Raw genomic sequence first — 26,067 nt, forward strand, 5'->3', positions numbered from 1 at the left:
GAGGGCATGGGGGTACATGCTATTAGGGTCCCCGGGGGGGGGAGTAAGTGCCAGAGGTGCCTGTTGGCACCAGGTAAGTGCATGGGCGGAGAGGGAGGTCTACCGCCCACAGGTATGTGCAGAGCAGAGGCTAACCACCCGACAGGTGGGTGTGGGCGCAGAGGGCAGTGCAGGGGGGGGGCTGCTGGGGGCGATTGGGCAGATGGCCAGGTCCCTATTGGATTCTTGAGGGACCAGGCCGCCAGTCTCAGTGACAGAGGGGATGCTTAGCATAGAAGGGGAGAGGTAAGGAGGAGAAGAAGAGAAGGTTCTTGAGTTGTTTGCAGAACCTGAGGTGGTCTGGTTCAAGACAGTGAGAGGGAGGCTATTCCATTGGAGGGAGCCAGCTGAGGAGAGAGATCTGCCCCCAGATCTCTGCTTGGAGAAGTGTTTGATCAGCAGAGCGTTGGATCCAGAAGATCGAAGGGATCTGGAAGGAGAGTATTTAGTGAGAGAGGGTTGCAGGTTGTGTGGTTCCAGGCCCCAGACAGCCTTGTGGATGATGCAAAGGGTCTTGAATTTGATACTTGCAGAAAACGGGAGCCAGTGGAGAGATTTTAGAGCCAGAGACATACAGTCCCAGGGCTTGAGGCCAAGGATAAGTCTTGCAGCCCTATTCTGGATTAGTTGAAGAGGACAGAACGTAGAAAGAGGCAGATTGAGGAAGGGGCTGTTACAGTAGTCTAGCTGGAGAGGACCAGAGCTCTAGAGACATTGGCTTCTGGGGAAGGTGAGGAAAGGGAGACTGCCCCTCAGGAGGTGAAGTTGAAAGTGGGCCTTCTTGGCAAGGTCCAAGATGTGAGGAGTAAAGGAGAGGAAGGAGTCGGAGATGACCAAGGTTTCTGGCCTCAGTGAAAGGAGAGGGAGGCGAGTCCATATAGGATGGCCAGAGTGCAAGAGGGAAACAGGGAGCAGGTTCCCCGATAGGAAGGATCTGGGTTTTACCATCATTAAGACAGAGATCATTGGAGGTGCACCAAGGCTGAATAACAGACAAGCAGTTAGGGATGATAGAGGAGGAAGAGGGAGGGGGGAGCTTGAAGAATAGTTGTGTGTCATCTGCATAACACTGGAAATGAGGAGAGTAGGCAGAGATCAGGTGAGCAAGGGGTGCAAGGTAGATGTTGAAAATCCAAGGCGAGAGGATAGAGCCCTGGTGAACACCACATGTAGAGAGAGTGTTGGAGGAGGAGGAGGAGGAGACCAGGAGCACCTGGGAAGGGCGGTCAGTGAGGAAGGAGGTCAACCAATCCAGTGCCTAGTCTGAGATACCAAGAGTATTTTGGAGCTGCTTTTTGAGGCTGGAATGGTTGACCATGTCAAAGGCGGAAGAGAGGTCAAGGAGAATGAGAACATCAGGCGAGTTAGAGTCGGGATTTGCAAGCAGTTCTTCACAGTTGTTCAGGAGAGCAGTTTCCGTGCCTCTGGATGCTCAGAATCCAGATTGATGGTAATGTAGACAACCAATGAGCTCAGTGTGTTGGGTCAGTTGGGGGATGACCAACTTCTCCCACAGTTTCCCAAGGAAGGGTGTAGTAAGGATAGGGTGGTAGTTGGCCAGACACGAGGGGTAGGCTTTTCTAGGAGAGGGTGCACAAGGGAGTGCTTGAGAGAAGAGGGGGAAGAGCCAGATGCTAGGGGGTGGTTGCAGAAGTCAGCAAGAGCTGGAGTAAGGGAGGAGATATTGTCCTTTATGGTTCTGGAAGAACAGGGAGACACCTGTTTGGGTGAGGCCTTCCTAAAGCAGACTACTCTAGAGATCTTATCCGTTGTGATAGGTGAGAAGGCAGAGAGAGTGGCAGGGGGTGGAAGAAAGGGCATGGGAGTGAGGAGGCCAGGGGGGGGGTGGAGGAATGGGAAAAAGAGAGAAAGGTCAGTCTGTCCTGAGTTTTAGAGGTGAAATGCGTGGCCAGTACAGTACTGAGGGGCTTAGTAGGAAGAGGTGAGGGGGAGACTGCAGATGGATTGGCAAGTTCTTTGCAGATTTCGAAGAGTTCTACCGTGTTAGAGGCTCCAGAGATATGACCCTGGATGTGAGCCCTCTTCTTGGAGCGGATAGAGAGATGGTATTGCCTTTGGAGTAGGCAGAATGCCAGTTTGTCAGAGGATGAGCCAGAGGTCTGCTACTTCATTCAGCAACTCTGCACTTGCGTTTCAGAGCGGATAGATCAGAGTTGTACCAACTGTTACAGTTGGAGGCAGGTTTCAGGCGGATCCTCATGACAGGGGCAAGAATGTATAGAGTGTTGGTGATAGCAAGAAGAAGGTTGGCAAGGAGAGAGTCAGTGGGAGAATCAAGAGGAGGGGAAGGAGAAGGGATGAAGGTCGAGGCAAACGCAGCTTCTGACACTCATTTCATCAGTCGGATGACCGCAAAGGAGGTTGGCAGTGCTGGTGGAGTCTCGATCTGGGGGCCTTGAGGTCCCAGATGAGGAGAGGAGAGAGCGATCAGACCATGAGAGCGGGGTAGTGAGAGGGTTGGAGAGCGGGAGATCAGCAGAGATGAATGCATCAAGAGTGTGTTGGGCAGAGTGGGTAGGGCCGGAGGGGAGAATAGGGCATGAGAGAGAGGTACAGAGTTCACAGAAGAGAGAAGAGGCGGAAGCAGTGGAGTCAAGGTGGATGTTAAGTCTCCAAGGAGGAGGAGTTAGAGGTAGAAGTCAGAAGAGAGGAAGTGAAGTCTGCCCATTCTGAAAGGAAGACAGACACAGAGCAGAGGGCCTGTAGATAGTGGCAAGGGTGAGACTGAGTGTCGGAGAGACACCAAGCTTGCAGACAAGACTTTCAAAGGAGTAGGGATGGGTGGGTATGAGAGAGATATGGACCCACTCTGGAAAGATCAGGGCTACTCCACCACCAGGTCAGTTGGGCTGAGTCTTAGTGAGGCTCTTGTAGCCGTCAGGGAGAAGGGAGTCAAAAGCAGTGACTGAGCTGGCATTGAGCCACATCTAACTGAGAGTGAGGACGTCGAGATCAAAGTCTTGAAAGATGTCAGAATAATGTTTGACAGCAGATTGAGTGTTCAGGGTGGCTAAGTGTGGCTGGTCACTGCCTTTGAAGGCTTTCAAGGGAGGTGCACGGGCAGGTGGTACACCAGTCAGAGGTGATGAAGGAGGCGCAGAGAGAGAGAGAGGAAGGAGGAGTAGCAGGAGAAGGTCGGAAGTGGATGAGAGCTGGCACCGGACAAGGAGAAGAAGATTGGGCTGAGCACCCTGGGCCATGACATTGCCATTGTGATAGACATTAATGATGCACTTAGAGGATGAGAAGTATGCCAAGAGTACTTCCCATCTCGTGCCGCCATTAATGGGCGAAAAGGAAAAAGGGGAGAGGGTAGAGATCAAATGGGAGGTCCAAAGGTCTGGAGAGGGGACAGAGAAGAGGATATCAGTGATAGTCTGTCTGGAAGTAGCACTAACGTAGGTGTCAGCAATAGGTAGGCCAGGATTAGAGGCCAAGAGATCTTTGGTAAGCTTTTTTCTTTCAGACTTCATGAGAGAAGGATAGGTGATATGGTAACAGAAAAGTTGGGGGAGATGGAGAGCGCCATAGAGGTGGAGGAAAAGAGGGACTGCTTGAGAGGCTGTACAATGCATGGGCAAACTAACCTGTTGTAGGATGTGCCCAATTTTATGCTAGTCTCTGTGAGTTGAATAGCCAGGTTTTCTGTCATTTTCTGAAGGTTAGATGATCTTCTGTTGTTCTGATTACCTTTGGGATTGAGTTTTTCATAGTTTGGCTATCAAACAGGAAAATGTGGTTCCTCTGAATGTCCTTTTCTCGTAGTGTTTCGTTTTGGAGGCCATTGCTCGATCTTTGGTTTATTGCTGGTTGATAGTGGCTGATTTTGGCTGGGAGGAATTCGGCTCCTTGTCCATGTAATGATTTGTGAGCAATGCAGAAGGCTTTCAAGTTAATGAGCTTTTTTAAAGGAAGCCAGTGTAGGCTTCTCGGGGCTGGTGTGATGTGGTGTCTTCTGTTTAGTCTCAGGTGCAGCCATTCTGCAATATTTTGGATGCATTGGAGTTTTTTATGAAACGTTCTGGCATTCCAAGGTGGAGACTGTTTGCGTAGTTTAGTCTTGATAATACCAAAGAGATGATTGCAAGGGTTCTGTGTGGGAAGGAGAGTATCCCTCTAATTAGACACATGAGGTAGAAGTATTTCTTTGCTATTGCATTGACTTGTGCTGGTGATTCTAGTGAGAGTCTGTTTCCATGAGTATTCACAGGTTTTTGATCACGGTTGGATGTGTGTGTGTGTGTGTGTGTGTGTGTGTGTGTGAGAGAGAGAGAGAGAGAGAGAGACACACATTATCCTATGGGGAGGTCATCATTTCTGTTTTGGTCATCCAGGTGTATATGTCCGTAAGGCATTGATTGAGGGGATTGTTTGGGTCTTGGGTTGAGGTTATCTTGAAGATGAGTTGGGTATCATCTGCAAAGTAGTAGGCGGTCATTCCATGGGTTTGAGTGAGTTTCATTAGGGGGGACATGTAGATGTTGAAGAGGAGTTGCAAGAGGCTACATCCTTGTGGTACACTGCAGGTGATGTTTTTGGTGTTAGATGTAAATGGTGGTAAGTATGTTATTTCTGTTTGGTTGGTGTGGAAGTATTTTAGCGATTGTATAGCAGAGTCTTTTATGCCGCATTCCATTAGTCTCTGGATTCAAGTTTTGTGTCTGATTGTGTTGAAGGCGGCTGATATGTGTAGTAGTATGAGGGCCAACCGGGTGCTGTTCTTCGCTTTTATTTTTATGGGGTCCCAAATGGATAGTGGTGCTGATTCCGTTCCTCTCATGGGTCTGAACCCGACTTGGGAGTGGTCAAGTGTTCAGTTGGTTTCTACATGGTTGAGTAGCATTTTATAGATGTGGTTTTCCAGTAGGTTTGCTGGGCAAGGTAGAGTTTGATATAGGTCTGTAGTTAGTGGGGTCTTCCACACTTCCTATTTCATTTTTTAGGAGGGCTTGATGTATAATGATTTGAAGATTTTTGGTACTATTCCCGTGTTTAGGGATAAATTCATCAGTAGCCGGAAGTATGATGCTGGAGTTCAGTGGTTGAGGATTTTTTTGAAAATCACTGGCAGGCATAGATCACTAGGGTATCTTGCGAGGTTGGAGCCTTTTATCAGTTTGTTGAAGGTTTCTCCATCTATGGATTAGAATCGGTTGAGATTTGTGGTGGTTGGTGGTGCGTTGGTTTCTGGTGGTTTGCGATTTGTGTTCACTGCTGCACAGCTTGTGCCGATGATCTGCTGACTTGTATGTAATTTTGTTCTTAGGTGGTTTGTGATGCTGTCACATAGGGATTGTGATGGTATGACGCATGTGTTGCATGATGTTGAGTTTTTGATATCCTTGATTTTGAATAGTTCTTTTTGGGGGTTTGTTGCCAATTGGATTCTTGTGTTGTAGTATGCTTTTTTGTTGTAAGGACTGCTGATTTGTACATGCTGAGTTGTCGTTGGTATTTGTTTTTGTCCGATTGATTGTAATGGTTTCTCCTTTGTTTTTCTAGTTTGCGGTTTGTTTTTCTGAGTTCCCTCAGTTCTTCTGTGAACCATCTTGCTACCATTTCTTTTTTGCAGTTGCTTTGAAGGGTTTTGCTGGTGCTAATTGGTTTAGAGCCTCTGTGATTCAGGTGTCAAGGTTTTCTTCCGCCGAGGCTAGTATCATTCTGTTTAGCTGGGAGATGTTGGTTTGGTTGATTCCATTACTTTTGCTAGGGATTCCAGGCTAAGACTCTTCCAGTTTCTTTGGTTATTAGGGTGTAGTATTGTGTTCCGGCCAATATGCGGTTTGGGATTTTAATGGTGAATGAGATGAAGTGGTGATCACTACATATGCCGGTGGAGCGGTGGTCGAGAGTCCATCTCTGCAGAACATTGCGTCCAGGGTGTGTCCAGCAAAGTGGCTGGGTCCATTCACTATTTGTTTGAAGTGGGGTGTTTCCAGTAAGGACCTGAGGAGGATTGATGTGATTTTGTTTTCACTCTCGAACCAGATGTTGAAATCTCCCAGAATAATTATGCTATCAAGATAAATGGAGAGGTTGGCAATGGCGCCAGCAAGCTTCATTACCAAATGGGATTGTTAGACTGCGGTCTGTAGACCAGAAGAAACAGTAAGATGGCTTGGCCGTGGAGCTTGATGTTGATTAGGAGTGATTTGCAGTTTTCTATGTCAGCTGGGGGGGGGCAGTGTGGAGCAGATGTGGTCTTTGTGGGCCATTGCAATACCACCTCTTCCTCGGTATTAGTTTGAAGTTGTCAAGTATGGTCTTGTGGGAGATTGTTTTGTAATTGTCCTATAGACATGTTTCTATGAAAAAGAGTCCTTCAGTGTCACCCTCTCTTAGGAGGTCATACATTTATTTTTTGTGTTTGGCTATGGATCTTACGTTGAGTAGGCTGTAGTGTAGAGTATGAGATTTTCCTTGTTTATAGTTGCCTATCCTTTCCTGCATCTTCGTCGGGTGGTGTTTGTTGGGTTTTCCTTTCCTGAGATTCTTTTTTGGATGAGGCTGTTAGCTGATAGTGTGCTTGGGGCCTTTGTTTCTTTGCTGAGGAATACAATTACATTGAGGGATAGGTTTCTTTGATCTGGTTCATAGTAGTGGATTGTTCATTTGTACATGTGGTCTTTTTTTACAGGCTTTGGTTATGTAAGGGGCGTGGATGGTTAGGGATTCTAGTTTGGTTCTGATTCTTGTTGGGGTCTTTTTCAAAGATGTCTTTTGAGTTCCTGAGTTCTGTGTGTTGTGGTGTGCGGTTTGGCGGCCTGCTGGGGTCCAGTTTTGTTTGGGTTCTTGCTTGTGGGCCGTTTGTGGAGCTTTTGTTTTCTATTGAGATAGGGTTGTAGGTGGAGAGGTAGCGGGAGATGCACTCTGTTTTTGTTCTTATTTTGGTCTGTATCCCGAGTCCATTAAAGTGGTGGGTGGTGTGGATTTTGAGGTGTTGTGAAAATTCTGGTAGGTGGTTTCCATCCCATGGGGCAGCGATTTCCTTCTTATTTCTTTTTTCCATTCTTGTTTCTTTGTCTTTCTTACATCGTGGCATGCTAGTGGTCTGTGTGTCTTGGTCTGGAATTTGGGTTTGTGGTATATTCCAGGGGCAGGTGCCCTCTTTGCTCGCTTTATTTCCTCGGGTTAGTGGTAGCACAGTCTGCTTCAGTATACAGTGGCATTTGCCTCGCTGTAGCTGTGAGTTGCAGTCTGCTTTTTGGAATCAGAATTGGATTGCAGTATATTCCAGGGCAGGGTGCCCTCCTGGGTCGTGTTTTTTCCTGGACTCTGGTTAGATCGGTGTGTTTCGACACTTTCTTTCTTGGTCTCTGGTTATATTGGTGAGCTCTGACATAAAGTGGTGTCTACCTCGCTGTGATGTTGAATTCTGCCTCCGTTTTCGGTTTGAGTTTGCAATCAATATAATTAATTTTTTCATGGGCGGGTGCCCTCCTGGGTTGGTTGCTTTCCTTGCTTTTGGTTGAATCAGTGTACTCTGACACAAAGTGGTGTCTGCCTTGCTGCGGTTGCTGTGTTGAGGTTTGTGTTTGAGGTATATTTCTGGTATATTCCAGGGTCTTGAGTCCTCCTGGGTTGGTTACTTTCTTGATTTCTGGCGCTCTGACACACAGTGGCGTTTGCCTCACTGTAGTTGTTATGTTGTGCCTCTGTTTTCGGTTTGGGTTTGTGATGTATTGTAATGTATGTATTCCAGGGGTGGGTGCCCTCCTGGGATTAGTTGCTTTCCTGGCCTCGGGTAAGGTCGGAGTGTTGCGGCCCGGTGATGTCCGTCTCACTCGGGGATTGTGGTGGCTTGTCTTTCTCTGCGATCCTGTATTGTGGTTGCACTTTTATGTATTCATTTTGATTGAATGTTTCCTGAGTTGTGCAGTGTTAGATGCAGTGGCTTGCTTTTCTGTCTTGGACTTCGGTATGAGTTTGTGATGTGTTCCAGGGGCAAGTGCCCTCCTCGAGTTGCTTGCTTTCTCAAGGTCGGTAGTAGGTTGATGTTCTATAACCCACAGTGACGTCTGCCTCGTTGTGGTTTTGGGGTTGAGATGGCTGGTTTTAGGTTTGGCTTGTGGTATATTCCAGTGGCAGATGCCATCCTGGGTTTATTGCTTCCCTGGAGTTGGGTGAGGTAGTGGTTATGTTGTGTGGGTGAGCTAGTGGTTATGTTGTGTGTCCTTGCTGATTCAGTCCAATTCTATACTGGTCTGATTCAAGGCAGCATTATCATAATCATTCCAATTCTAGTCTGGCTGAATTCAGTTCAGTCCTAGTGTGGTTAGGTTCAACAGCAGTGTTACCTAGTTTGGTATAATACTAGCGTCGCTAGATTTTGGTGGCTGAGCTGGCTCATGAGGGACAATGAGAAGTGGTTAACACCAAAAGACTGCTAAGGCACTAGACATAGCTTCCCCAGATTGACAAGATGGTCCAGGCAACCATCAGACAGTGTGAAACGTGTCAACTGACAGCAAGAGCAAACACACCAAGTCCAGTGGCAATAATGAATCTCCTGGAAACCATAAGGCACACGGTAGCTGCTGAAATGTATGGGCCAATGCAGGACGGCGCATACATATTGGTCCTGATTGATGAATACTCGTGGTTACCAATAACAAGAGTGGTGTCGTCAACAAACTTCAAGAGCATGGTCTTGGATGAAGTGTTCAGCAAATGGGAAATTCCAACGATCAGCAAGACGGATAATGGGCCACCATTCAACTGTCATGAGTTTGCCAGGCTAGCGGGCCACCTAGGTTTCAAACACCGGAAAAGTACACCATTGTGGCCAGAAGGCAATGTAATGTTCAAAACGTTCACAGCGACGGTTAAACACACCATCAAGAAAGCTGAAGTGGAACAAGTGTCGATACCACAGGCGTTGTGTACGATGCTATGGCAGTATCGCACCACCCCACATGAGGCGACAGGAATGACACCTGCGGAACTGATAATGAAAAGACTGTTAAGATTAAGAACAAGGACGCCATGTCATGAGAGTGTTCAAGCATGACATGGATGAGGAAATATGACACACCAGAAGGAAGGTGGTCGCAATGTAGTATACTGGCCAACCGAGGAAAGCGGTAGAGAAGAATTTTGAGATCGGAGATGAGGTCATTGTACAACGTAGACTTGTGAGAAAGATTCCAGATACATGCCGGAAATAACAACAGTAACAGCAAGGAAAGGGCCTAATATCAGGAGACAGAGAGGTGACCAGAAACGCGTCATGGTTTCAGACATTTCAGAAGACCTGAGGAGGAAGAAAGAAGTACCCCTAGTGCAGTGATGCCATCAGAAGCAAGGGGAGCCCCAGGGGCAGAGGTAGAAGAAAGCGTGGCCCGGCAACAAGAACCAAGCGAGGTGCTAGGAAGATCAGGCAGAGGGATACAGGGACTGCAACAATGGGTAGAAGAGATATAGATGTGGACATTTAATAAGGGGAAGATGTTGTGTACTCCGGGGGCACCGTAGGAAAGAGGGAGGGCTAAGAGGGCGCAGCCTAAGAGGGGAAAGGAAGTGATGAGTGGAAGAACGAGGTTGTTGAAGGAGTGCGAATAGAGGAAAGGTTGTATCCTACCTTGGCCCCTGACCCCTGTCACCCGTGTGTGTCTCATCTCATGCCCAGGCCTAAGAACCACAACACTGAGCTCTTCTGAAAACGTCATTCTTTCTACAGGTCACAGATGCAAATCATAGAAGTTCCAACTCTGCTTTTTATACATGTTCAGGACCTCCACAGCCTTATCTTCTTCTGCGATCAATAATACACTGTGTAGCCTTAACTTGGGTAGTAGAAACATCTTTTTTATACCTATGCACAAAATATGGCAGTTATTTTTATTATGATGACCAGAGTCAGATGGGAGGATGTGATTTTCTGGTGGATGGACGGGTGGCAGCATAAAGGAATGTTAAGCCCACTACTGTACTGCAATGTTTAGTACCTCTCCAAGTGGAGCAAAAGTCCACCAATGAGCCAAAACTAAAATGTACATTGAAACTGCTTATGCCACAGTAATTCTGTATGTGTTCTAAAACAAATTGTCTGTGGTGCACTTTCACACAATAACAATCACTCCGTGTGAAGATGTGCTGCCATGTTCCCTTTGACATTGCAGTGATGAATCCAGAAAAAATGAATGGCCAGTAAAATGTGTTTAGAATTGTTCATTACACATTGATCTATCCTTTGATTCAGTATTTATGACATGACACATGAATATTTGTCTGTATGGTGGTCAACAGTAATTTGTTGTCCTGTTGTCTGTTGTTTTAACATTGTGTTTTTTTAATTAAACTTTGTTTTATCTGTATGACTACAAGTGTGATCCTCAATAGCTAGTTTGAATAATTCCTAGCTGCCAGTAGGTTTTTCCCCCTTGTGCGTTTAAGGGTGGGGCAGTCTGGTTCCTTTTCTCTTCCTATAGTGATGAATCCAGGCCAGAGACACTGGCGCTGGTGTCATTTCTGGACATAGAATTCAGGTAAAAACATCATCTCACCTTTACAGTGGCCCCCGGGAAGAAAAGCCAGTTGCCGGTGTCCATGGGGTCCAGGTTGTCTTCCAGAATGATCTGCCGGTGGGCCGCATTGATGAGCAGGATGTTGTCCAGAGCCCAGCAGGCCTCGTACACCTCTCCCGCACGCGCGTTCTGCTGCCTCCATCGGAACCTCACGTTCTCGGCTTTGGCTTCTTGGGGCAGGTAGATGATGTGGAGAATGGTGCTGACGTTGGAAGGCGCCCTGCAGTATTTAGCAAAGAAACGCAAACAGTCTTAAAATTGGAACCCGCGGCCTGAATACAAGTGACTTAACCAATAACCTACTGGCATGGATATTATGTACAGGGGGGGGGGGAAGAAAGCAGAAGTACAACATTGCTTTTTCTAACATTTTTTTGATTTAACTGCATAGTGGCTTTGAACCAAAATCTTCGGCACTACAACAGAAACAAAATTCACAAAATTCACAGTCAATAAAAACAAATGAGTTCTAAAATTACAACTTCAGAATAAAACAGCTGAGCAAGACAGTATTACGTAGACATTTCACTAAATGAGATAAGTATTTCCTTCCGTATGTAAAACGCAGCTGCACCGATTACAAGGCTTTCGGTGGGATACACAGAGCTCCGAGATTGATCGCTCTCCCACTGGATCTATGTGATTTCTGTGCCTTGTTTACTGCGACCTCCAAATGGGCTGACTTTTTTTTTTATTTGGACCCTCATTTCACCCCATGTATATGCGGGGGGAGACACCCACAGCCCCCCCTTCATCCATTATATAATGTACCCACACCCCACATATATATGGGATGAAAAGGGGGTTGAAATAAAAAAAAGAATCAGCATTTTAGGGGTTCGCAGTAAACGGGGCCCAGTAATTGCATAATCCCCTACCAAGCAGTCACAGAATTTGTAATGTTACCGTAGCCCTTACCATATTTCTCCCATAGCCCTGGGCAAGCGGTGAGGATGTGCCGACTAGTTTCAATGGCACATTTTCCTTGTGGGAAATTTCCCGCCAGGCACCGGTGCACTAGATTGTTGGCATAATATTTGTATTTGTATTTTTATTGTTTTATATAGCACCTTAATTCAAGGCGCTTTACAGTTAACAAGTAACACATAAAACATGGAACAGTAGAAGCAAAACAGTAAACATGAATCAAGCCATAAAATCAGTATTTAGAACAATTTACAAATAAGAAGGGAGAGGAGAGGAGGGGGTAGAGAAGGATCGAGAGGGAGAGAGTAATGAGTGAAGTGAGCAACAAAAGAGAGATCATAGGAGAGACGGAGACAGATAAAGGTAAGGAGAACAGAGAGAGGATACTAGAAGGAGGGAGGGGATAGAAAGAGGGGGAAGGTATCAGAGAGAGGAGTGAAGAAGAAGTTCTTTCAGTGAGGAGCGTAAAGAGGAATAGGTGGGGGAGGAGCGGACAGAGAGAGGTAGGGAGTTCCAGTGTAACGGGGCAAGAAGCTGAAAGGAGCGGAAACGAGAAGAGGCACATGGTGGTGGGGGAACAGAAAGTAAGAAGAGATGAGCAGAATGAAGGCAGCGAGAGGGGGTATAGAATGAGAGGAGAGAAGAGAGGTAAGGAGGAGCAAGGTCATGAAGAGATTTAAAGACAAGACAAAGGGAGTGAAATTTATGCTGGGAGAGGAAAGAAAGCCATCCTAGGTTTGAAAGTGAGTTGGAAGTAGAGTCATGAGAAGAGAGTAGACAGAGAGTACGTATGGCAGAGTGATAAAGGGATTTGAGGGGGGCAAGATGGGAAGCGGGAAGACCGAAGAAGAGAGAAGAACAATAGAAAAGGCGAGAGAAGATGAGGGAGGAAATTAAGAGTTTGGTAGCATGGAAGGTGAGAGAGGGACGGACTTTATGGATGTTCAAGAGATGATAGCGACATGCCCGAGCAGTGAGGGAGATATGATGAGAGGAGGGGTGTCCAGTCATTCATTCGAAAACAAAAGGATCAAATGCAATACAAAAAAAAGACTGAATGCCTTCTTTTTAATGTATTTTTTTGTGGTTTTGGTATAGGTAAAGTTAATGGTTTTTGGCCTAAAAATTGGTGTTTGGGGGATCCCCCCCCCAAAAAAAACTTTGTATTTGATCCTTTCACCCATAACCGAGAGAAGGAGAGGGAAGAGTCAAAGTATATGCCTAGATTACGAGCATGGTTGAATATTGAAGCGCAGGTAACGAATATTGACGCACAGGTAGCATATAAAGTGCCTGAGATCAACGGAGCATGGCATGGTTTTGACAGATGGGGCAAGAAGCATTGGGATGAAATCCCTGTGTGCTATACTCTGCATATCTTAGTTTTGAAGGATGAGACCAGATTTGGCCTTCAGCGATTGGAAATAAGGGAAAGGATAAGTGTTGCCAGGAAGGACGAGATCAGTTTTGGTCTCCAGCTCTTGGAAATAAGGGAAAGGATAAGTGTTGCCAGGAAGGACGAGACCAGTTTTGGTCTTCAGCTCTTGGAAATAAGGGAAACGATAAGCGTCGCCAGGAAGGACAAGGCGAGTTTTGGTCTTCAGCTCTTGGAAATAAGGGAAAGGATAATAAACGTCAACAGGAAGGATGCGCCCAACCGAATCAAGATGGAGAATGACCAACTGCTTCAAGTCGCAATAGGCCTGATTCAGGGAATAATTATGGTCATTCTGGCGCAATGAGGCTGAGCAACGTGTTGCTCTCCCTGCCGGCCCAACGTAGCTTGAGAAAGGACAAAATTGTACATTTTGCTCGAATTGTGCTCAATGAAAACAGGAATTCAAGCATGGGCTCGACAGATTGAATACAAGTTGATTCATGGGTATATATGATATGATATGATATGATATATTATTTATACCGCGCTTAATACCCAGAGGATTCTAAGCGCGGACCCGAGATCCAACCTGTGGTGCTCCGTGTCATCTTGCTTCCAAGGTGAGCGCGTTGCCCCTGAGCTATCCCCCTATAGTGGGGGCAGTCGTGCTGTAGGCATCAAATAGCCACAATCAACCTTCATGTCCTTCAGGCTGTTTGCAATGAGAGGCAAATTGGAAACATTGTATTTTCGCAGCTTGTTGACAGTAATTCTGAAATGACATGGTTCATCTGAAATGTTACATTTGTTGTTGCAAACTGAAATCTCTGTAAAATGGGAAGAGTGTGCCGGAAGAGTCCTCCTCACTTTCTTTAATTGATTTGCAGTGACTGATGCATTCCTTCAGGAAACCCCACTACGAGCTCCTGGAGGGGAGATGTTAGGGCAGGGGTCTGCAAAATGTGGCTCTCGAGATGTTTTGGACTGCACCTCCCAGCATCCTTCACTATGCTGGATAGGGGTGATGGGAGTTGTAGTCCAAAACATCTGGAAAGTTAAATGTCACAGACCCCTGGATTGAGGGATAGAAGATATCAGTTGCTTCATTGTTTTGTTTTTTGGGGGGAGGACTGCTATAATAATGTGAGAGCAGAGGAAGCCTGCCACCTCCAGCCCCTTGCTGCACAACTGCCGGAGATGAACAGTGGTATTTTAGATGCATCTACTGAAGGTCAGAAAATAGCTCATGGCTTGAATGACCTCAGCAATGATCATTACATTGGGAATGGATTTCCCTCATTATAATTAGGCAGAGCTGCAGTCTATTATCACCCCATAATGACATATGTGATATTATCGTGTCTTAATTAAAAAAAACGAATTTGCTACGAAGCTTTGGAAACTAGAGGGCTCTGATGGGATTTCTGGGAGGTGTAGGTAATCATGGTTAGTAGTCACAGTTCAAACGGGTGTAGGGCATTTAGCAGTTAAAGCGCTTTGTACTTACGGCGGAACGAGGCGCTAGGTGAAAGAGAAGTGAACGAGGTAGATAGAACCATAAACAGCTAACTTTATGAAAGGCATCAAGGCAGGCCAGACTATTCCTAGCTACATTCATAAAACTAGCATGCACCTTGAGCCTTTTTAGAACTGTACCCCTGTCTTTTGGATAGGGGCTTGTGCGCGTGAAGCAAGCTGGGCGAGGGGCAAGATAATGTGATGAGAAACAGAAAATAAACAGAATGCTGCCGGAAAAAGTGAGTTAAGAGAGAGAGAGAAGCAGACACACAAACATACTAAAGCGACTGGTTCTTGAAAGGCTATCGGAATTGGTCCAGAGTGCAAGAGCAATAAGCGGCATGTGGAACCAGAGAGAGCATGTGGAACATATGGCATGAGGAACACCAAAGCAGAGGTATTATGTGGGGTGCGGAACCACAGAGCACAGGGATTATCTGGGTTGTGGGACCAGAGAGCAGAGGGATTATGTGGGTTATGGGACCAGAGAGCACAGGTATTATGTATGATGTGGATATAGAGAGTACATGGAATATGTAGCATGCAGAATGTGGCAGCAAAAACAATGTGGAATGTGGATTCCAGAGACCACAGGGAACATGTCGATGGATAATCTTTGGAATAAAGCAATGTGAGAACATACGAAATATGTGACATGCAGAATACAAGAGCACAGGCAATATGTCACATGTGGAACCACAGAGCACAAATAATATGTGACATGTAAACCGAGAGAGCACATGCAATGTGTGGAGCGAGAGAGCACAGGGATTAAGTGGGATGTGGGATCAGAGAGTACAGGTATTTTGTAGGATTTGGAACCAGAGAAAACAGGGAATGTGTGTGATGTGGAACAAAAGGGAACATGGGATAAAGGAACCAAAGAGCACAGACAATATGTGACATGTATAATGGGAGAGCACAGGCAAGAAATGTCAAACCAGAGAGCACATGGAACATAGGGGCAGTGGAGCCAGAGAGCACAGGCAATATGTGGGATGTAAAACTAGAGAGCACAGGGAATATGTGACATATGGAAGCAGAGAGTACAGATAATATTTGGCAGGTGGCATAAGACGGCATAGGTAATATATGGCATGTGGAATCACTGAGCATAGGGATTATGTGGAATGTGCAACCAGAGAGAACAGGGAATATGTGGGATGTGGAATTAGAGCATGCAGGAAACTGTTGGGTATAAATTCAGCACCAGAATGATATGACCCGAGAGGCCACGCAAGGCCACTACTGTAAGATTAAAGCGGGCTGATGGATGAGACCCATTGGAACATGCAGGCCAGCCCAAAACATTTACTTTCCAACATGAGGCACAGTGAATGCAAAAAGTGGGCCTCACTCAACATTACCAAAATGGAAAGGCACCCAGGTGAACAGTTGTGATTCTTATTCTCTGGCTCATGGTGTTGAATAAGGGTCGGTGTTAGGGCCTTTCCTCTTTTCCCTTTAACTTCCCCTCTCGCTAATATTATTTCTTCCTTCAGTCTAAGTCACCATTTCTACGCTGACGACACTCGGCGCTTTGTCTTTTTCCTCCTTCTCTTCTGATATTCACACGCAGCTCTCCTCATGCTTAATGGCCATCAAACCATGGAAGTCTGCTCATTATCTTACACTTAATACCACAAAAACGGAACTACTCTTTTTTCCCTCTACTACTATGCCCTTTCCTATTCCTCCTTCTTTTATTTCATTTCCTCCTCAACCTTTCTTCGTATCTACTGCTCGCAATCTGGGACTCTACTTTGATTCTGCTTTATCTTTTAAACATCATATCGCTCCTCTCGAGCTTGCTGCTATAATTTATTTAACATTAAAAAAGTTTGTTCCTTTCTAACTTTTGCCGCAAGTAAATTACTCATATCCTCTCTAATCTTTTCACGTCTTTTCTATTGCTCTACTAAACTCTTTCGTCTTCTGGCATCTTGACTTGCTCCTCTAAAATCTGTTTTTAATGCTGCTATTCGCGTACTCTTTTGTTTGACCCCATGTGAATCAATATCACCTGCTCTCCATACTCTGGGTTGGCTTCCTTTTCACGCACAGCTTAAATTATTTTTTTTTGTTTGAAATTCAAATCTCTTTATGGTCTTACATTTCTCATTCTCTTCGTTCTAATACTCAGTTTCGACTGACAGTTCCAGCCCCTCCTTGTGCACAATCACGCTTTCGTACACTTGGGCACCTTGCTCCTTTGAATGGAATCTTCTTTCTCTCTGTATTCGTTCTATCACCTCTTACGCATTGAAATTATATCTGACCGAACAGGGCTGATTCTGTGCATCTACTGTCAATTGTCACTTGCTCAACTCTATACTGTTTTTATAAATCTGCTATCTAAAATCGCTTTGGGTTAAGGTGCTATATAAATACTAAATAAATACAAATACATATAGAATGTAATACTGCTGAATGTGCCCAATGGATTCCAAAAGATATGTGTTTCTGCATATGCCGACTTCATGTAAAATGGAAAAAGACCTCTTTTGGCTGGAAGAACAGACAGCAGCATGATGCATGAGACTGCAATACATTAAAATGCTGTGCATTTGGAAAATAAAAAGGAATGGTGACTTATATCTTAAAGTGAAGCCAAGTGACATATTTCATTTGACAGCAACAGAAACACTTTGCAACATACACACTGACATTATTGAAAAGTAACGGCCGACTTGGTTTCAAAATGGACACCGACTTTCCATGTTAACCTGTGGCCCATGTGTGGACAATTCAGAATAAACACTTATATCTTTTCAACTGTTAAAATAAGGAAAGAAATGTACCCATGGAAAGAAGGCCCAAATGCAATGGCCTCATTATCCATAATCTGGACCTCCTAAAACCCTTGACCTATCTATCGGCTGGCAGAGGCCAGACTAGAGAGGTAGCGAGAAAATGAATGTCGAATCCAATGCGTGGGAATAGTCAGAATGTGGATGTGTCATAAGTACTATATAATAGCATTACCCTATGACCCAAAAGGGGAGAAAGGGGGCTGCAGAGAAAGAACTAACAGAGAGAAGGAAATAATAAAGAGAGAGAGGAAAAAAAGGTGGGGACAGAGACAGAAAGAGACAAACACTGAGAGAAAGAAGGAGAAAAGAAAGGAGACTTGTGTTTGGAAAATTAGGAGCCCTGTCTGACGGAGACAGCCTCCAAAACTGACTTTGCCCGGTTGAGAATAGCTGAGCTGTCCATGCCTGTGGTGTTAGCTGACTACTACTTGTCCCCAAAAGAGTGTCCTAAAATCTGGCTGGAGTCCTAAGCTAAGAACAGAGAGCTCCCATGTAAGTAGATATATGCCGAAGCCATCAAATGTGTGGGCAACGACCTGCCATAATCACTTGTGGGCCGAGGGGCCAAATGGCGTAGACTTCCCTCAGGCCCATTTGATTGAAAATAATTAATTCCCCTATAGAAAAGATCACAGGATGATTCTTGTTAAGATTCGAAATGAACAAATCTCATTCCAGTGTGTTATAGTCACTATAGCCAATAAAGTAATTGGTTGACCTTATTTTCCTGTAACCCATAACTTCCCTATAGAAGACAGGTGTCCTAAAACAAGCATCACCCAAAAAACCTGCCTTTCATTTGAATGTGCTCTGTTCCCACAAAAAAGGGGGTCACATATAACGAATGCCTGGGGGGGTGCTGGGAGAAAAGAGCATTTTGAGAAATACAATAATGACTGTGTTTTTATTTCCTATGTTTTCATGTGCAGAGAAATCTCATGTGTGATTTTATTTAAAAGTCAACCTGTGTTTTGTTGTTGCAACTGAAAGTTTACTAAGAAATACATGCCAGTCTATTAATGCGTGTACATTTCATATGTGATTATTGTATTGTGCCACGGAGTGGTTGGCTTACGTTATTGTGGCGTAGCGATTAATAATTCTGTAATTTAAATAAATAGATATTACCTTCTTCTGTACACCGGCTGGTTTATTGGTGGCACAGGGGGAAGAAGCTGAGGGGTATTAGACAGGTTGGAAACCTGACCAAGTCTGAATCAGTTAAGCGTTTTACTGTGCGACACCCTCACTGCGGAAGGAAGGAACTTCCAGAGTTGAGAGTGGCCGTCCAATAAATCGTTCCAAAATATGTGGAATGTAAAACCAGAAAGGATACGGAAAATGTAGAAAGTAGATTGACAGAGTACAGGAAATATGTGGAATGGGGAACCAGGGCTACAGGAAACTTGGCATGCGGAACCAGAAATCACAGAAATTATGTTGGATATGGAAGCAGGGACCACAGGGATTATGTGGCACGTGGAACCAGAGAGCACAAGGAATATGTGTGATGCAGAACCATAGAGTAAAGGTAATATGTGGGATGTGGACCAGAGTAAAAGGAATATGTGGACCAGAGAGTACCAGGAATATATGGAATGCAGAACAATCATGCACACGTGAAAATGTGTGATGTGGAACCAGAAGACACGGGCAATATGTGGGATTCATAACCACATATGAAGAACCAGAATGCATAGGGATTATGTAGGATGTGGAACCTGGGAGCTCAAGGAATATGTTGCATGTAGAACAAGCGAGGACATGGACAATTTGGAAAGTGGAACCAGAGAGCATAAAGGAAATGTGGGATGTGGAACCAGAGAGTACAGACAATATGTGTGACGTTGAACCAGGGAGTACACACAATATGTAGAATATGGAGGCAGAGAACACCGGGATTATGTGGATGTAGAATCAGAGAGCACAAGGAATATGTGGCATGTGGAACGAGAGAGTAAAAGGAATATATGGCATGTGGAACGAGAGAGCACAAGCAGTAAGTGGCATGAAGAACAAGCGAGCAAAGGCAATATGTGAAAATAGAGAACACAGGGAATATGTGGCACGTGGAACCAGAGGGCAGATGTAATATGTGGAATGCATATCAAGAGAGTACAGGGAATATGTGGAACGTAGAAACAGAGAACACAGGGAATATAGGGTATGTGGAACCAGAATGCACAGTAATTATGTAGGATATGCAACCACAGAGCACAAACTAAATGGGATGTGGGGCCAGAGAGTAGAGGGATTATGTAGGGTTTGGAACCAGGGAGTACAGGGAATATGGGTGATGTGGAACCAAAGAAAGCAAGGAATATGTGGATGGGGAACCAGAGTGTACAGGGAATATATGGGAGAAAGGAACATGAGAACACAAGCAATATGTGGAATGTGCAACGAGCAAGCACTGGCAATATGTGGAATGTGCAACGAGCAAGCACTGGCAATATGTGGAATGTGGAACCAGAGAGCAAATGGAATTTGGAGGATGTGGAGTCAGAGAGCACAGGTAAATTCAAAGTTACTCACCGCAGTGATTAATTTACTCCTAGTCCAGAGTCCCCTTTCCTTCATACTTGATGGGCGTCCCTCACTAGGGACGGGAACTGAACCATTTTTCCCCACAAAAAAAGAGCATTTCCCCTATAAATTTAAGGTAAGCGGAGGCGTGGCCATTGATGCATCAGCGTGCCGCAAACCCTCCCCTCTGGCACCTCATGTCTGTCCCCCTTTTACACGTCGGCCAGCTGATGTGAACATGACTATTTACCTTGAAAGGGGGGAAGGGCGGTGGGTCGCATGGAGGAAAGGGGACTATGGACTAGGAGTATGTTAGTCACTAGGGTGAGTAACCTTAAATTACTCCTGCATCCCGTCCCCTGTCCTCCATACTTGATGGGCGCTTACAACAGATGGAAGTCCTTATGGAGGAGAGTGGCTGTACCATATGCTGCTAAGTAGTTTTTCAGTACTACCTGGCCAAACGCTGCATTAGATCTAACGCTACTGTCCAAGCAGTAATGCTTGCAGAAGGTGGACAGGGAAGCCCATGTTGTCTCCTTGCTGATAACCCGCCACGGCATGTGCCTTTGAAAGCCTACTGCTTTTGCCTTGGCCCTGACCGCATGGGCATGCATGTTGGCTCGGTAGTGCTTGTCTTGCAGCTTGTACACTTCTGTGATGGCGGCCACAATCCATCTAGCTATAGCCTTTGATGCCTGTGTTCCTGGCACAGATCCCCTGAATGTGAAAAAGCGTCGGTTTTTCAGACTGATATCGTTCTGCTGAGATAAAACGTTAACACTTTTCTTACATATAAACTGTGTAGCGCTCTCTGTGCTTCTGACTGGTGATTAGAAAAGAAAGTAGGTTGCACTATTTCCTCATTCAAGTGAAATGCTGACACGATCTTTGACAATAAAATAGGGTGGGTTCTCAACACCCACTCTGTGGTTCTCTGTGAAAAATAGTGTATGGTTCTGAAGTTAGCAGGGTGTGGATTTCACTCACTCTGCATGATGTAAGACCCACTAATGGTGTCATCTTCAGCGTGATTAGTCTAAACTCCACTGAAGCCATGGGCTTGAATGTTCCATGTGCTGGAGCTGCCAACACCACATTAATATCCCAGACCGGAAGAGGCAGATTTATTGGAGGGTATAACCTTGCTAGACCTTGGAGATGTTTTTTCACTACCGGATTGGACGCTGAAAAAGACATGGAGTCGGAATGTCTGTAAGCCCCTGTTGATGCGAAATAAATCTGGCATGTGTCTACTTGCACTTCAGATTGCACTAGGTGGGCTGAAAAAGACAAGACGTGATTGAGCATTCATGAGAGTGGGTCTGTGTTGTTGTCCTTAGCCAAAGCGCAAAAACGTGTCCATTCACTTTTGTACTGGCTTCTGGTGGAGTCCTTCCTCGTTTTTTGAATGATTGCGAGGTTGTCCTCCATCAAACGCAGAGGACCTAAGGTTACATGCTCAGGAACCAAGCTGCTAGGGCTACTGCTCCTGGGGCTGGATGGACCACTTCTCCTTGCTGCTGAGTGAGGAGATGGAGCCCTGTCAGGGGCAGAGGTAATGGACCCTTTGTGGCTAGGTGCACTAGGTAACAGTAGCATTTCCTGGACAGCCATTGGAGAACCACCAGGATGAGTCCAACGAATTTGTTGACCTTCCGAAGTGCCTTTTTTATTTTTTTTATTTAGCATTTGCTTAATTACAAACCTTTAGGGTAATTTAATAACACATTAGGGTAATTTAATAACACATATAGTCATAACATTATCATAAAAGATTAGACAATAAAAAGAACATTCTTAATAAAAACATTAATAATACATTAATAAAACCTAATACATTCATTAAATCACAGTCACCATTAACAAAGAGCAGAAAAGGTCACTGTACTTCCAACTAACTACTATGCTTTAGAATTTGTTGCAAGGCCACCTTCCACACATAATATGCGGCTCTGGTCATAACAATGGATTCCGCACCCAATATAGCACTCCAAAATTGACTGCCAGTTATTGCCGAGGTATCATGTACAAAAACCTTACAGCCAGCATAATGATGAGTGGCGAGGATCTTGCACTGTGTCAACAGATGTCTAGTACCTTTTGGATTGGGGCGTCAGAGGAAATACATCACACCATAGATCGTCCCATGCCATGTGGAAAGCATCTCTGAGCAATTGCTCCCCCCTGCCCATCCAGGACGCAAACTGGGTTCGTCTTCTGTTTTCTGCTGTGGCAAATTGATCCACTGTTGGCTATCCCAATTCTTGGAAAAGTGCTTGTGGGACTTCTGGGCACATCTCCCACTCATAGTTGTCTGCTCCTAACCTGCTAAGCCTGTCCATTTCCATATTTTCCTCACCAGGAAGGTGAATGGCTGAGATGTGAATATTGTGAGAGAGGGCCCAGTCCCAGATCTGTATTGTTAACCTGCAGAGGGGAGGAGAACAAGTCCCTCCCTGTTTGTACAGGTAAAACATCATTGTTGAGCTGTACGTCCTGACGACAACTTCTAGTCCTTGATACACAGTATAAAGGATCAGAGTGCTACCTGCACAGCTGTAATCTCCACCACATTTATATGCTTTTCCCTGTCCTGGCTGGACCAAGTCCTGTGGACTGAGAAGTTGTCTAGCGTGGCTCCCCAGCCCTCCAATGACAAGTCTGTTGTGATCACCACCAAGTGCGTTGGTTGCACAAATGGAGCCCCAGACATCAAATTTTACTTGTCCCTCCACCACAGAAGGTGCACTGATAGTTCCTTGGTAATGGACACTCTGTCTGACTGTGACCCTAGCTCCTGATTCCAGGTCTCTGCCAGGTGCATTTGTATTCTCGTCACTCTCAATCTGGCATACGGAACTGCCAGTAAACATGCAGCTATGATCCCCAGCAGGAGTTGGTACCGGTACCATCCGATCTGCTGAGGAAATGGGTGGTAGCCGCTAGAAACTCTGAGTGTCTTTAGTTGGGAATATTCTCTGCTTCAATGTGTCCCACATGATCCCAAGGAATACCAATGACTGGGTAAGAGTAAGTTCCGAACCCCAGATCGATTAGTATATCCACGAGACTCTGGATGGCCCACCCTGGCGACATGGCCCAGACAAGCCAGTCATCCAGGTATGGGTAGACATGGTGGCAGTTGCTCCACAGTATCCCGGCCACTGCATTCTTTAGCCCGGTGAAGACCTGAGGCGCTGAATTGAGGCAGAAGCTTGTACTGGATGTGTCTCCCCATGACAGAGAAACTGCTTGTGAGGTTGTCAGATAGGGACATGTAAGTATGCAGCCTTTAGGTCCAGGGAGCACATCCAAACTCCCTTGCACCATGCTTCCGCTATGTGGGCCGGCGTAACCATCTTGAATTTCTGGAGGGGCAGGGAAAGATTGAGGTGGGAGAAATCGAGAACCACTCTCAGGCCCGCCTGGTTCTTTTCCTCTATTGCAAAGCTCCTCGAATAGACACCCAAGCCTTTCTTCAAGTGAGGAACCTCCTCCACTGCATTGCCCTGCACAAGAGAAGCGATCTCCGTCCAGCACTGCTGGTGATCTGATCTGAAGTAGTGGGGGGGGAGAGATGTTGGGTATGGGGAGCCAAAAACCAGTGGAAGTTACTGACAGGATACAGGGATCCAAAAACAGATGACAGCAATGCTTATTGTGAAGGGCCAGCCTGCCCCCCACTGGAGAACTATGTTCTGGGATAACCCCATCATTGTTTCTTGGCATCTGAGGCTGGGGTTTGGGAGGGGGCTGGAAAAATCCCTTTGGTGTGGTACGCTGTTGTTTGTGTCTATGTAGACTAGGCAACCTCTCCGGCTGCTTAGCCCTCCTATCTTGAAATCCCATGAATCCCCCAAAGAATCTGGGTTTGTGCTTGAATCTGCCCTCAGTCTGTGTGAAGCTCTTTGCAGGCGGTTTTGCTAAAATAGATACTTGGCTGTATGTGAGCTTGCTTTTTTCTTGGTGAGCTCCACGTCTGTGGACGAGTGGAACAGGTCCACACCTTTGTAGGGGAGGGCTAGAATGCGCTCTTGGAAATCAGTATTACATCTAGTGGCATGCATCCATGCTGTGCGACGCAAGTCTGTTGCAACACAGATGTGTCTATATGGGCAACCGCAGAGTCCATCAAATCCTGCATGATTACTTTTGCCTCCGCCAGCCCTGCTTTAAAGGCGACCTGCCTGTCTCCCGGTAGATCTGGAAGAAAGTCTGCCATTTCTCTCCAGAGTTTCTGATTGGCTGCTGCAAGCATTGCACCTGCATTCGCCTGCTGTAAATATAGGCGAGAATGAAGGTAAATCTTTTTTCCAAAGGCCTCGGGAGTTTTGTCCTCCTTTGAAAGTAGAGATGCAGTAGCTGACCCAGATGCAGAAGAAGTATGTAACTTTGAATACTGCTGCTATGACTGATGATTGTGGCTGTGTGTGACCCGATAAAAGGATGGTCTCCCCTTCCACCTGCTGATATCTGGCATCAAGCCGTTAATTAACTGGCTGTGTGGTGTGCGGCTTGGGCCAGCTCTTCTTTATAAGAGCTTCCACATCCCTTTGCAGTGGCATCCCTGATTTGGCAGCCGCCCGCAATGTGAGCACCTCTGCCAGAAATCCTGTTTCTGGCTGCTCTTGTTGTGGGGGCGGAACTCCCCCCCAAAACTCTGCCAACCCTGCCATGCGGTCATGGAAGGCCTTGGACGAAAATGATGTTTCATCCCCTTTATCTGTGTCCTGCTGTCCATGGGTATCCCCGGGAGGAATAATTGGATCTATGTTATCCTGGGTCGGCCCAGCTCCTTGCTGAGCTGCTTCAAGTCCTGCTAGCTGTAAAGTTGGTACCACTGGTGGTGCCATGGGAGGAGCCCCTGTTGGTACCTGAGCTGGGGGGTCTGTGACTGGTTGTGGCTGCTCTGCTATTTGTTCTGGTATTGGAGCTTGCACGGTTGCAAGAGGTTGTTTTGGTACCTGTGGGTGTACCTAGTTAATTAGGTTTTTAAGTATACCCAACATTTGCTGGGGCCTCGTTAGTGTCATAAACTTCTCGAAGAAGCGTTCTTCACATGGAGAGGCTTGGCCGGCTGCCGTAGGCGTATATGCTGGTGAGTGGGGCCTTCTAGGTCCTTGGCTGGCAGGAATGTAATTTGCCTCTGTGTATCTCACCGACATGGAAGGCACCATGCCATCTGCGGGGTGTGCATGGGGGACCAGTCTACCCTAGAGGTAAAGTCTGCTTCTGGTCTCGAGGGAGTCAGGCTCTGCGTGCCTTCTAACTGTGGCTCACGTGCCCCCTCCATGGTGGATGCCATTTTTCTAGGGTTGTTTGCACCAGTAGTGCTAATGTGTACATGCGCCCTCTCAGGCCAGGGCCCGGTGAAAGAGCAATGCCCCTCGGGAGTAACCCCGGTCTTAGAGCCTGGCGGCTCCTCAGTCGTGGTCCTGGGAGGGTCCGAAGACCCCTCAGCCCGTGGGCCGTTAGCTGCATTCGCCTCAGGATTCTGACTGGTCCTAGGATCAGCACGATCCCTCCCACTATTTGAATTCCCAGGAAAGAAATCCCACTTGCGGGGTGCCCTAGAAAATATTGTACTTGCCTTATCTGACTTCGTCTTCCAGAGAACAAACTCCTCCAGATGATCCGGTGGAGATCTAGAGAAATGTTCCCTCCACCTAGCTAACCGGTTCTTTAGTGACCGAGGTGTCAAGGCGTTGTAAGCTGCACAGCCTTCCCAACAGTGATCAGAATCCAGGCACTGCAGGCAGAGTGCATAGAGATCTGAGGCTGGGAATGACCTGTCACAGGAAGGACACCTGCTGAATCCCGCCTGAACCGACATGCGCCGGGGGAGGCGAGGTAATGGAGGCCGGTTAAAGATTGAAAGAGAAAAGAAAAAAGTTGGGGAAAGCTAAGGCACATGGAAATACAAGTAAGACTTAACCACTAGCCCCATGAAAACAGGTCCGCTCCCGTTGATGCAGAAAAGAGGACTGACGTGAGGCACCGAAGGGCATGGTTTGCGGACCACTGGTGCGTCGGTGGCCACGCCTCTGTGCGCCTTAATTTTGTGGGAAAAGAGTTTCCATTCCCATCCATTATGGAGGCAAGGGGATGGGATCTAGGAGTATTTGAGGGGATGTCGAACCAGAAGCACAGGGAATATGTGGAATTTGGTGCCAGAGCACAGGGATTGTGTGGGATATGGAATCAGAGAGTGCAAGGAATATGCCAGATGTGGAGCCAGAAAGCACAGGGAATACATAGTATTTGTAACTATAGAGCGCCGGGACAATGTGGAATATGAAACCAGAGAGCACATGGA

General features: G+C 46.2%; 1 protein-coding gene across 2 annotated transcripts in view; it reads right to left on the reverse strand.

Annotated features, from left to right (window-relative positions):
* RELN (reelin) overlaps positions 1-26,067 on the reverse strand; it is a 2,335,047-nt gene that overhangs the window by 1,176,111 nt on the left and 1,132,869 nt on the right. For both annotated transcript variants that reach the window (XM_069628072.1, XM_069628071.1), the window contains exon 10: positions 10,566-10,806. In XM_069628072.1, the coding sequence (XP_069484173.1) occupies positions 10,566-10,806 (241 nt within the window). The remainder of the gene's footprint in view (positions 1-10,565; positions 10,807-26,067) is intronic.

Source organism: Ambystoma mexicanum, chromosome 12 (genome assembly GCF_040938575.1).
Source record: "Ambystoma mexicanum isolate Mex_15411 chromosome 12, UKY_AmexF1_1, whole genome shotgun sequence".
NCBI classification, from domain to species: domain Eukaryota; kingdom Metazoa; phylum Chordata; class Amphibia; order Caudata; family Ambystomatidae; genus Ambystoma; species Ambystoma mexicanum.